The sequence below is a fragment of the Ciconia boyciana genome, chromosome 2 (assembly GCF_034638445.1).
Source record: "Ciconia boyciana chromosome 2, ASM3463844v1, whole genome shotgun sequence".
Taxonomy (NCBI): Eukaryota; Metazoa; Chordata; class Aves; order Ciconiiformes; family Ciconiidae; genus Ciconia; species Ciconia boyciana.
This window is the reverse complement of record NC_132935.1, coordinates 13,034,720-13,047,995: the sequence shown is the minus strand read 5'-3', so window position 1 is coordinate 13,047,995 and position 13,276 is coordinate 13,034,720. Positions and strand designations below refer to the sequence as shown.

Sequence of the window (13,276 nt, the reverse complement as noted above, 5' to 3'; positions counted from 1 at the left end):
GTAGGACTGATCATCAGGTGCTAGCTTCAGCTGTTTTATGTAGAAATTTGCTAAATCAGGCCAGGCTTCAGATCTGCCCTGCATGGACTGAGGAGGTCATAAATACACAGTTGAAAATTAGGAAGGGATTGGGAAATGAAGCCAGGGAGCTTTCCCACAGAAGGCAAACCAAACAGGCAGCAGAGCCTGGAGCACGGCAAAGAGATGGTCAAGCCTCAGAGCTACGGTGGAGCCTGCTCTCCTCCCACCCACCTAGCAGAGAGCAGTTGTGTATGCCCAAATAAACTCCTGAACGTGGGGCAGGCTTATGTGCAATCACATGCAAAGAATGTAAGTGCTGCCCGCTGCAAGATTTCAGTAGTTGCACAGAGAAGACCTAGCCCTAATGCTGGAGATGCGATTTGCAAGTTCTCAAATGCTGACAGCATGCAATAATGCAGGACTGCTATTCCATAATGGTTGAAGAGCATTATGTCTGTCTGGCAAATGTGCGGCTTAGCTGATGTGTACTGTCTGTTCACCAGCCTTTTTTAACTAAAATCAGATCTAGAATTTTCCTGTGGAAATCTTCTAAGCAGTTTTGCACAGGAATTTAATTAAATAGAATTACCATGCTTTCTATTTTAAGAAATAGAATTACCATGCTTCAGTACATGCATGTCTTTAGGGCAGACTATGTCCTGCTAGGACAAAGGAGACTCTTTTTCAGAAAGGTGCATAAACCCAATCTATTGAATACTCTTCCTGCCAAGTGTTTTAGCATCACAGCAGGACAGATAGCAATCCAGGTCACGTTCCTCTCACAGCACAACCTGTCTGCTCTACAATGTGTCTGCAAAACTGCATAAAATTGATGTGTTCTATGTACTATTCACAGATACTTCTGATACTGGTTTTATTCTTCAGAAAAACAGCCTGAGTTATGACTGCTTAATTTTTCAGATTCCTGAGTCAGATCCAGACAGAATTCCCCCACTGGATCCACCAGATGTTGGCCAGATTTACCCAGTCCCAGCCAACATCCGACCTGTTTTAAGCAAGTACAGAGTGGAGGTGAGTTACTTAGAATATTTCCGTTTCCAAATCTCAGCTCCTTTTATTCTCTTACTGAACTGTAACAGTAAGGGATGATGATTTTAAAATCCTGATCAATAGGAATCACGTAAAAATAGCATATGGATTAAAAAAACTGTAGTAAGCTCATATCAAATTGATTCTCTGAGGCTGGGCATGTGAGGAGGTGCTTCCACCTGAGGCCAGCAAAGGCTACATCTCAGTCCCTGCCTGCCAGGACGGGACTTCTCCTGTGGCAGAGTGTGGCTGATGGACCTGCACTGTGTGCAGCCCAGGGAAGTACCTGCAGGAGATGGAGAGCTTCCCCTTGCAGCTGACCTGACTGGAGGTGAAGTTCTACACCAGTCACCTCCCAGGCTTTTTCTGGGTCCCAAACTTCAGCCAAGCAATGTCACCCGCCTGTGTACAAATGTTTGCACCTTCTCTCCCCTCCTCTCTTGCACCATTTAGGCCCAAATTCCCCTTATGTTAGAAAGCAGGGAAATGTGGCAGGTTTTCATGTTAGTATAATGCCTGGATGCTGCCCAGCCTCACCACTCGCTGTCACTCATCCTATAGCCTTCATACCAGCTGCTTATTTGTCCATTTTGCTGTGCCAAGCCAGACCCTGCTTGTGTAACCTGGTGCCCCTTCCCAAGAAGTACTCATTCGGAAGCCCAGAAGCAGTTCCAGCTTTGCCTTCAAAGATCAAGCTATTGAGCTGCTGAAAAGGAGAGACAGTTGTTAGCTCTGCTGTATCATTTAGTTAAACTCTTGTTCTCTGTACATAGGAAAGAGTTTCTGTTAGCAGTTTTTTTACACCCAACTCTGCAAGGTAAATAAGCCCATGAACTACTCTGTCGATGCTAAAGGGACAACTTAAATCCTTAAACTTATGTGTTCCTCTAAGTATTGTGCTATGAAGGCCTTCCCACTGCCTCTGCAGTAGGATTGTTTTGTCCTGCTTGTACATTTTCTATTTTACACTGCTGTGACATTCATCCCAACCAGCTCTAAGGTACCCAGCTTAGAAGCATCCTCATTGTATGCTTCTTGTTTGGACAGCTGAGTAGAGCAGCCACCCTCCCAGAGTGATTCACATCTTAAAAAAAAATAAAATCCAATTTTATACTTTGGAAGTGCATCTCTGTCTCCCTTGGTTCTGGAGGGAGCCCAGGACAACTCCACTCCTCAGTCTGATACCTCAGGCACCTTAAGATTGGAGAAATTGTATCCAGATCCAGACAGTTAAATTGCTATGAGAACAGGTCTACAGTTGAAGTGCATGTATATAAAGTGAAATATACGTATTTCCCAAATATACCCTTTCTGAAGGGTATCCAGCAAGGAAATAACAAAGGACAAAGATAACACTACTGTTTTTGTCAAGATAGTATAAACTAATACCCTATGCTGGTGGAAATGTAACTATGGAAGTGTGCACTGATTTTAACTGGGAACCTCTGTCAGTGCAGCAGGATCTCACTGATCCTCACTCTGCTCCAGTGCCCCTTGCCACTCTCTGACTCACACAAATCCCCAGTCCTGCCAGCCTTCAAGCTGTCCACAAAGCCCCTCTACGCTCCTTTTCGGTTCCAGTCTTCATTTCAGGTTCATGAGATTCATTCCGTCACCAATGGTAACATAACCATCCCTCGCTGCCCCAGCCCTTTCTTTCAGGGCCCCCCAGCATGTGCTGTATAAAGTCCCATTTTTCCTGCAAACCCCTATTTTACAGACCCCGTCTGCTCCTCATCCTTCAAACCAGGAGCATGGTCCTTTGAAGGAAAGCTGCTTGGAGACCTCCACCATCCATTGCAGACCTGAGGGCTAGCTCAGCTGGCAAACCTCTATTAATCCCCTCTGCTCATATGGGATTTGTTTGCTCCTTCAACAACTCTGACACTTTAAACAAACCAAACCCCTGCTGTTCAGATGGATAGTCCCCTTGCCCTGCTGAAAAGACAGCTTTTGCAAACATGATTATTATGGCTTGCTGTTGGCAATAACTTCTTGGTAACAGTTGGATGTTATTAATTGCTTTAACTTCCACCATAATCCTGATGGTTATTGGATATCAGATTTAAGTTGTTTGTTTTTTTCCTGCATTTCCAAAGGGATACGAGGTGATGGGATTCCAGCAGTGGCTTCCCCCAGACTGAGTGGTCTCTGCAGGCTACCAATGGTTCTCTCTCTGCCCACTACAGGTCCTGTTCTGGGGTGTTCGAGAGCTGAAGAAAGTCCAGCTCCTTTCTGTAGATCGCCCCCAGGTTCTCATTGAATGTGCAGGGAAAGGAGTGAAATCCTCTGTCATCCAGAGCTACAAGAAAAATCCCAATTTCAGTGGCCTTGCAGACTGGTTTGAAGTGGTGCGTACAGCATGCTGCTCCTTACCTGTCCGTTCTCTGGTTAGGCAAGGTGTTAATTACTAATTTCCTTCCTTTCTTGTCAAATAATTGCCTCTGTGTCTTGATGAAATACTAAGGGACATCAGTTCTTATGCGAAAGCTACTGATTTGAAGATACTTTAAAAGAAAGACTTCTGCTACAACTGTATGATAAAAAAAGATGATGTTCCTTATCTTATGTCCCAAATAGGCAAGGAAATATGTTGTAATCAGATTTTTACTGATAGGTTGGAACTTGTTGGCAGATAAAAGAAATATTTTTAGTACTTTTTCCTCCTCCTTTCCCATTTTGCAGGGTAGTGCTAAGTTTCCTTTATTTTCTTTCAATTCTTTTAATATTCCTTCGTGTGTTACTGGGTTATTAAGGGGATTGATCATTTCTGGCTCATGAGCTCTGGAACTTTTAATATTGAAACACTTGCTGTTATGGACTGGAAATTTAATTATCACCTGTTGGCTGGGTTATAAGAGCTGGTACTTTCAGTGGACAAATGTCAGCATCAGAAAAAAATAATCTGTTAGATTTGCTAGCATCAAGAGAGAAGTTGTTTATTTATAAGACAAAAGGATATCAAAACACTAACCTGGATACTGAAGTACAGTTGCTACAGTAATTTTAGCTTCTGTTGTACATCACATGCCCAAAGAGCTGTTTTCCCTTTTGTAATTCATCCTATAAGGCATGTAACCACCCAGTGTCCACATCTCATGGTTGGGCAAACTGAGGCAGGTAGGGTTAATAGCCTTCAACACAGCAGCAGTGGCATTAAGACTCGTAACTTCCAACACAGCATTCATTCCTCCTAAACGTTCCTGATTCTCCCAGTTTATTCTAACAAGAGATGCTCATATATGACAACATGGGACTCAACTCAGTAGCACAGTGCGTACGGTCCACTCTGTATTCTTAAGGACAGGGCTTTCTCCAGACTTTGCAGAAAACCATGGACAGAACTGTATTGCCTATGCTGTATGCATTTTGCATTTTAAGTATGTTAATAGCTGAGGAGGAAAAGGGAGGGAAGAGTAAAAGTCTCATTGCTGTGCACAACAAATATTCTATACATGTTCTATATTTTCTAGCAATTCTCATACTGCTGTCTGTCCTCCTCCACTAGGAGCTGCCTGAAAATGAACTCTTGCATCCACCACTAAGCATCTGTGTGGTCGACTGGAGAGCGTTTGGGAGGAGTACTCTTGTTGGAACACACACCATCAATTGCCTTAAGCAATTCCTATGTAAGACCCAGTTGGGTCCTCAAGCTACACCAAACAGACTAGACATTGTAGAAATTCAGAAAGGTAAATGTCCAATCCCGACCCCAAATAAAAAGACAAAGGACCTACTCAGAGGCTTAACACTAGGCACATACTTAGAAGATATGCTTTATTGTGTTGAGTGTAGGGTCAAACCCTTAATGATATGACCATTTGATGATCACCAAATGTGATTATAGCATTTATGGCAAAATCTTACCTAACTTGCAAAGTTTCAATTTCAGCTTCACCTGAGTCATCCCAGTCTGCTGAGTTATCCCGAGAAGAACCATTTTTAGCTGATCACGTCTATGCCGAGGTGGAGCAGGGTAAATGTACAGTGGTAGAGCCAGACCCATATCTCGCAACACTTCCTGCCCCTGAACCAGAGCACTCTGCCTCTGAACCAGGGAAAGACAGAAAACAGAAGGTGGGTATAGCTGAAGCTGCCAGCTAACTTTCTGTTGCAGTCTTGCAGACTTTAGCCCTTCCTTATAAAATGGTAATCTCTTACTTATCTCAGGATTAGAGATTCTAGGTACTGATGTTAACACCCACGCTGTCTTGCTAGCCCTTGAGAGAACTAGCTAGCAATGTGGCTTTGACCCCACATAATTTCATTACTTCCATTAATAGATACTTCCTTTCTTTCCTTTTGTGCTAGATATTAATCTCATGGACAAGTACTACTGGAATAGTAGTATTTTTGCTTTTCCTGGCCTTGAATTATCTCCTTAATTGCAAAACTCTCCTGTGAATGACTGTTCCTGTGTCCATGGCATTTAGGCAGGGATGAAAGCCCCCTTGTATAAGATGCTGTACAAACGTGGAGCAGAAAGTCTATCCAAAAGATCTTATGGTCAAAGTATAGAACTGGTGTCAGTCTGTCGGTAGAAGAAGATTGGAAAGTACAGGAAAACAAGGCAATTCTGGTCAGCATGGCATTTACAGTACAGTATACGCTCTAGATTGTACACATTATTTTTTGTTCAGATGCACATGCTCCTCCCTTCTCTGTGGTTTCTCCCATCACAATCATTCTGTTATTAACAACAATAAAAGTAGAGGACGCAGGACTGACTTTAATTTCAGAAGCTGTTTCTGCAGCTACATAAAGCATGCTTCTTTAACGTTTGATAGTGGTCAGATGTTTCCAGCATCCTTCATAATTAGGAGGTCAAAGAAACTGCAGGGATGTCTTGTTCCCTACATGTACACACCAGTCTGGATCTTTTATCTGGTACAGAACAATGTTAATGTATGACAGCAAAGTATAGTAAGAAAAGAGTCCTAAAGGGAACCCTGCAATTTAACTATCTGTGTTATATTAATTATCATTCCCACGTATCTATCATTCCCAGTTATCTATCTTTGCTCCAGCCTCCCCAGCCAAGATGACAACTTTCTGTAAGGGCTGAAAGGATGAAACACTCTATTTAACAAGGGCCAATCTTTAGGCAAGAATGAAGTCAGTAAGATGTGCCACATGAGCAGGTGATATTCAGGATCAGATTTTAGCTTTTTGTAAGAAGAGAACAGTTGAACTGCAGCAACTGTTAGGACTCTTTCTTCTTCCAAAAGGCAATAAAGTAATAATGGGAGTTCTTAAAATACTTGCAGACTTAAGTGGGAGAAACCAATTTGTATCTGAATGTTCACATCCCTTAAAACATCATTACCTATTTCTCTGTGTAGATTTGCCTGTTTATGTGTTGCTCCTGTGGCAATGTTCAAAGTTTCTCAAATGTTCTAAGTTTTGGCATCATCAGTAGGTAATATAGAGATAGCTTTACTAATATGATGATCATGATGAAGTGTCTTGGAATAAAAGACAAAGACTCTATTCATATTGTATTTTATTTAGCTCTTGGAGGTTGACATTTTCTTCATATAAATCTGTTCATGCTTGATGTCATGAGTCAAGTGATTAGTTTTAATCGGTTCTAGAGTTCAACAGTGTTTTCCCCATGCTTTGGTAGGATATGAAAAAATCCACCCAATGGTCAACAAAGAGGAGAAGAAGAACAACTGCAGATGAATCAGATGAAAATGTTTTTGACTGGTGGTCAAAATACTATGCTTCTGTGCTCAAAATGCAAAAGGCAAGTCACCCAGCATGCTCAAAACTCTCACGGATAAGCAATGTTGTAAAAGTAGATTTACTGCTGAATGATTCCTTTTCAGTATTACATTCATAATGAGGACTTTGTCCATTGTCTTTTTCTTTTGAAAGGCAAAAGGAACTTTTTCCAGTGAGGGAAAACCTGAAGACAGTAAGTAAATTATTTGCATTTTTCTATTATTTTGGCCTGCTAATACTTTGTTTCTCTACTATTTTACCATCAACAATTAATGTCTGGTAACAGAGTACTGCCAGTATAAGGGATTCTTTCCTCTACAGCTGATCAGATGGTGGGTAGGTTAAAACTTCACAGGCAGTGTTGGGTTAACATGAGTTTCCTGTCATTCAAATCTCATGCACAAAGATTTGCAAAGTCAAAGTCCTAAATGACAAAAGGTGGAGATTATCCTAATCTTAGATTACATTTGCAACAGGTTCAGAAAAATAAGCTTCTCTCAATTTTGAATCCAATTCAGGATCAATGATGTAGGAACAGCTTCTGCTAGGAGACTCCGTACTCGTGTGTTACTTCCATAGCTGAAAAGCTTTGTGTCTAGCTCAGGTTCTAGTAGAAAAATTTTTGCACAAGAACCTAAAAGAATTGGCCAGAAATAGGCTCTGTGTATGTATATATGTCTCCATATATGTATGCTCCATGGCTTAACAGGTCCTCCCACAAACAGAGCTCTAGAAAATTGGGGTTTTTTTGGACAAATGTGACTGCTTGAGTAGACTGGGAAGGAAAACAAATGTTTACTGTTTACACAGAGCTGCTATTCAGAATTAAACTATAACATCTTCCCATGCCAGAGCTGACTGCACTTCACCAGTGATTGAGGTGATTTCTATTTTAAAGGAGGTGTTGAGATTGCTCTGGATGGAAGACATGACCTAAATGTCAGATGGTATCATTCTGGAAATAGCAGCTGACAGTGTTTCAGTGATCATCAGGGCTGCTGAGAGATGAGGCAGACATCATTTTCTGAGTGAAATTCACTTGTCCACATGGAGGAAATATTTAGATAGAAAATGTTCTACAAAGGTGTGACGTTCACTTACAATTAGAAATTTAGACAATTAGAAATTGTGACATCCACCCACATGCTATTCAGGCAATTGTGGCATATTGGTTTTGACTGATGACTTCAGATCTTGTAAATTCTCTTCTGATAGTTTTTGTTACATATTTTCACCTATGATGATAAGCATTATACATACACGACAGCACTGATATAATATATACATATATATCTCTCTATCTAAATATTTATTGATATCAAACACACATGAACTGTTAAAAAAAATGAAAGTAAAGTGAACTCAAAATCCAGATTTCAGCCAAAGAACTGAACCATCTCAGTGCCATTTTTGAGGGCTCACCCTCTATTTGTTGCAAAGTCCCCTTTCAGTGTCCGGAGTCTAGCTTGAGGTTGGTCAGATACCTCCTCCCATTTCTCATACTTCTGAGCTTTCCCAAAGTGAGATGCACTCTCTTTTGTGATGCCTTTGAGCAGAGAAGGACTTAGATCACCTGATATCTAAAGTACCAGTCAGCCTAAATAGCAGCTTCCAGTTTTAAATGAGCCTTAAATTTTTATGTGAAAGCTGTTAAGACCTGTTAGTTTGCATCTGGGAGGAGTCAGAGAGAAAGGAAAAGGGTGTTCTGGAAGATGGCCAGCAGGGAAGGAGTGATAGAGGACACCATCACACTTGGTCCACCAAGCTCATCATGAAGACTGTTAGCCACAGAGAGGATAAAATGTCACCTCTCTGCTTGGGAGGAGTGGTGGGAAAAGAGAGGACCCTATGCTTGGGAGTAGAAGAATGAATGGAAAAGGAGCGAGGGGGAATCTTCAAAATGTATTTTGCATCCTTATCTGAAGCATTTGATGTGCTTTGCTCACTAAAAACCTACATGATGTCATGAAATCTCTGCAGATAAGCAGAATTTTGACCACATTGCATTGCTCATAGAAGAGGATCCAGACAAAAAGAAGAAGGATAAGACATTGAAAAGGAAACAGAAAGAAACTCCAAACCTAACAACACTGCAGGTAAGAGAAAAGTAAGGCTGAGGGGTAAGGCTGTTATTCACTGTCTCCCCAAAGCTGAGTTTAGTAATACCCTCCTTACATTTATTTCAGACACTTTGAAATGAATAAAACACACAAAATGATAGTGACAATGCACATCAGCACATGGGGCCCAGAGGAAACCAGGGTCTCGTAGGGTGGATGTGGCCTGCTTGGCCTTAGACCTTCAATTTACCAGTATGGAGACACCCAGAGAGACTAAGTGAAAATTCAGTTTTGTTGTTCACCTGTAAAACACTGAATTTGGAAATTCCAAATTTTGTGTTGGAAATATTACAGCCTATTAAGAAAGACTTAAAAAAGAGTATTTTTTACACATTGTTCTGTTTCATCACATTGCAGAGAGGAAACAGAAGCAAAGAGCAGCACATCCACACTGGGCTTATAAATGTTCATTCTGGCCCTTCTAGAGCTACTTCTACCTGCTGCATTAGCGTGCTGTTCCAGTAGTGGGGAAGGACTTTGATCAAGGACAAACCTACTCCTGTTTTAAGTGGGGAATTAACTTATTTTTCTCAAGGACTTTTGCAAAACCTTGATTTTATTAAAATCTGTATTTTGAGTCAAAACGAATTTCTAGTCATCCTGTAATAAGAAAGTTGCTATAAATATATTCACTGCACCACAAAAAATAAGTATTCTCCTATTTTCAAAGATTTATGAAGGAGACTTGGAGAGTGAATTTAATAACTTTGAGGACTGGGTGAAAACTTTCCAGCTCTTAAGAGGAAAATCTAATGACGAAGTTCATGCTGATTCTGAAGACAGAATAATAGGAAAATTTAAGGTGAGATTTAAAGTTGATTAAATGGGTAATAATTGAGAGACTTTATGTTTTCATGCATATTTCAGGTATACCAAAGATGAAAGAAAAAGACATTGACAGTTTGTTGTAAATAAAGTTATCATCTCCTTTATTGCATCTAGAGTAATATTTTTCCTTTCCCATTATTTGATAGATGAAAGCAGCATCCAACACCATGTGTTCACTGTTGTTTTGAAACAAGGAATTACAAAAAAGTTTCAAATCACAGAAGGGGAAGAAGAGATATATTATGTAGTCCAGATTACGCTAATGCAACTTTATTACTGCACTATCAGTTACAGCACCTTATACGTAATTTTCAGGAATTTAAATGGAGGCCCTTACAGCTACTCCAGTTGAAAACAATTGAACAGCCTGATCCAGGGCACCATTAGGCAATCTGAAAATGTAGTTCAAAGCATGAATAATGTTAGTAGGATTTCAAGCACTTTGTAGTTTAGAGGAACTGATTAAAGTCATTGATTCCTCTGTTAGTTTGCAATGCAAATTTCTGTTCAAATGACTTGCTAGTTGCTTTCAGGCAGTATGAGCTACTCAGCAGCGTGAGTCAATATTGATTTATATGAGTTGTATAGTGGTTGCAAAACTACAGTTGGATTCTAGTCACATTGTTGTGAAACTAACTTGGTGGAATTACCCATTTGCAAATATACAGTTAAGGGCAAAATATTATTTTTAGAATATTAATACTAAGAAAACTAGATTTAAAACACCTGTGTTAGTCCTTTAAATAATAAAATAGAGAGCTAAGAGCATGCAAGTACTTCTTGCAATCATCTAGATGTGATGATAGTACCATATCATAGTGCAAAGACATTTTAAAAGATGACGTTTAGGTGCACTGAAGCCTGGGTTCCCTTTGAGTGGTACCACAAAATGTGTGGTGTATATGTATGTGCTGCAGCATAGGCTGCATGAATTATGTTTTATTTGCATTCAAAGGGTTGTTTTTGTATTGCACTTGATCTGTTTTCGAGGGACATAAAAGCCAGTGTATTACCAGGGCTCCTTCTGCATATACCCAAGTCCTGAGGATGGCAGCTTGCTGGACAGAGGGCAGCCCCGCATCCTGCAAGGAATACCACCAAACCACTCTGTCAAAGTCCTCATCAGGGTTTATATTGTGGCAGTAAGTAGACAGATGTTCTTCTAACCTCAAAATAACTTCGACGTTTCTCTTCAACTCAGTGTACCTCTTTGCAGTGAAGCTTCTGAAAAGCCTCATCCATGTGGTAGAATTTTTTTAAATCATATTTCATACAATGTTTCATGTTGTAGAAATGGGTGTTCAGAGTAGAAAACATTACATATTCCTCATGATAAATCACAAGACTGGAGAATCACTTTACTTGTTCAAACTGAAAACTGAAAGGGCTAGAGACATAACTAACATAGTATGGACAACCTGTCCCAGCCACATTATGCAAATGCTGCCAGTTTTAATCAGTAGAGTTATTTCAAAATGACACACATTTAAACAAAGCCTTCTCAGTAAGGGGGAAATGGAAGCATATTTTTTCACTGCTGTGAATTGCATGTAATCAAAGTGGTAGATGTGGTGAATAAGTTATGGGGTGAAGAAAGAGGTAGAAATATAGAGGACAAGATGATGAGTGTGATGTGAGAAGTGAAAGGGGTAGAAGGAGCTGGTATTTCAGAGAAACAAGAGATCTGCAGGTGATCTAAGAGGGGAAGAATGGCATGCAAAGAGGCAATGGCAAACAAAACAGAAGAGAAGAATAGGAAGAGGTTGTTTTATTTCCTGAATATAAAGACTTCCAAGCCATCTCGTAAATACAGTCTGAAGAGTTGTTTTGCATTGTTCAAGGACCTAGACCAATATTTTTGGAAGCCATTCCTGAATCCTACATGCACTTGTGCAGCCAGCTTCTTCCTCAGCGTTGCCTTTCCTGCTCATCTCTTTTTCCATCTTAGTGGTGGGACAGCACTTACATCTGCTCCACCTTTGCAAACTCTCTTCTCCTCCAGATCATCTTTTCCCAGTAGCCTGCAAAGCTAAATGCCAAATTTTCTATTACGTGAGGCAAACAAAGCCCCTGCACTTTCAGAACCCCCAGGACTAGATAGGAACAGTCCTGTGTCATGACCATGCTGCATTTAAGCAAACTTTTTGAGGACACAGTCTTTCTTCCCAACAGGCGTTTAACCTCAGCCCAGCTGATCCAGATGGCAAGTCAGATCCCTACATTGTGCTGAGACTGGGCAACACGGAAATTAAAGACAGGGAAAACTACATTCCCAAGCAGCTAAATCCAGTATTTGGAAGGTCAGTGATGGCTTATCCAGGGGTGATTTCTGCTTTACCACTTGCCACCACTATTGCTGTTACTATTACAAAGTGTTTGTTACATGCTGATTTCTGCTTGTTTGGAAGCTTTGTAATTCTTCTGGTTAAAATGTTGAGAATTAGTGTCATCCTGTATGATTATAAATTATTTCATTTTCATACCAGTCAAAACACATCATGGAATGCAATCTGTGAGAGGTTTTGCAAAATGATGCATGAGAGGAAATGAGGCAAGAAATTATCTCATCTGTACAAATTAATGCAATTGTTATCTTTAAAGTGAAATAAATGTCAGCACACTAAAGTGTGATTTCAAAATCTTTGTTGCTATTTCAGGTTGAACTGAGTGCCAAATAAATCTCATAATTTTAGGATGAGGACCAAAAAAACCTAGTTTCTTGAACCCATACAGCCTTCTGAATGGGGGAGCTAGGGGCAAGCTGTCAGTAAATATCAACTTTGTATTATCAATGCTTTATACTTATTTATATTGTTAATGCTAATAGCTGTGATTTTTTGCCAGTAAGTTTCCCTGTTTTAAGAAGGTTGAATATGTTTTGAATTGGGATGGAGTTATTCTGTAAGAACATTAAGACAGAGAAACTATACTACATTGGACTGAAAGCCCCCAAGGTCAGGGTCCTGTCTGCCAAAGCAGAGTCTTAAAGAAAAAACTGTAAGGAGAAAAGACAAGAACAGACTGGTCCCTGCATAGCATGCCATCTCAGTGTCTGTGATTTAAGCTCTTCCTTAGTAGAGGTTGCAACTGAACCATCATTATGATAAAACGTAAAGCACAGCCATTATAGGTGCATATAGATGGAATGGGAAATCACCACTGTGTTTGTTTTAGACAGGATTAGGAATGGGCGATTCATTTGGATAGTCCTTGCTGCGGCTGCCAGTGGCAACACTGGGATGACTGGACCAGCAACTCCTTTGCAGCAGTAGCATCAGTCATGGTTAACCACTTCTCGTCATCCTGGAAGCCCTGGTCAGCATGGCCCCACAAACTTCTAGTAATCCCAGACCGTTCTCAAACCTCTCTCTCCTCCAAAAACTGCTCTGTTGTTGCTACAAAATTGACTTTGGCCACTTTGAGAAAAAGAACAAAACTTGTCCTTCAGGAGACAAAGCTCAGTTTTGCCTGTGCCTTGGAGAAATCTGGAGCCGGTTGTTGTGCTGATGAGGATGTCCTGTCTTCCACTA

The 13,276-nt window shown here is 40.5% G+C and overlaps 1 protein-coding gene across 1 annotated transcript in view; it reads left to right on the top strand.

The window, feature by feature from the left end:
* The window catches only part of FER1L6 (fer-1 like family member 6), a 77,538-nt gene that overhangs the window by 46,425 nt on the left and 17,837 nt on the right, over positions 1–13,276 (top strand). The window contains exons 24-33 of the mRNA XM_072855054.1: positions 943–1,053; positions 3,261–3,422; positions 4,580–4,763; positions 4,964–5,148; positions 6,698–6,820; positions 6,952–6,991; positions 8,779–8,894; positions 9,589–9,720; positions 10,763–10,888; positions 11,919–12,046. Coding sequence (XP_072711155.1) covers positions 943–1,053; positions 3,261–3,422; positions 4,580–4,763; positions 4,964–5,148; positions 6,698–6,820; positions 6,952–6,991; positions 8,779–8,894; positions 9,589–9,720; positions 10,763–10,888; positions 11,919–12,046 — 1,307 coding nt within the window. The remainder of the gene's footprint in view (positions 1–942; positions 1,054–3,260; positions 3,423–4,579; positions 4,764–4,963; positions 5,149–6,697; positions 6,821–6,951; positions 6,992–8,778; positions 8,895–9,588; positions 9,721–10,762; positions 10,889–11,918; positions 12,047–13,276) is intronic.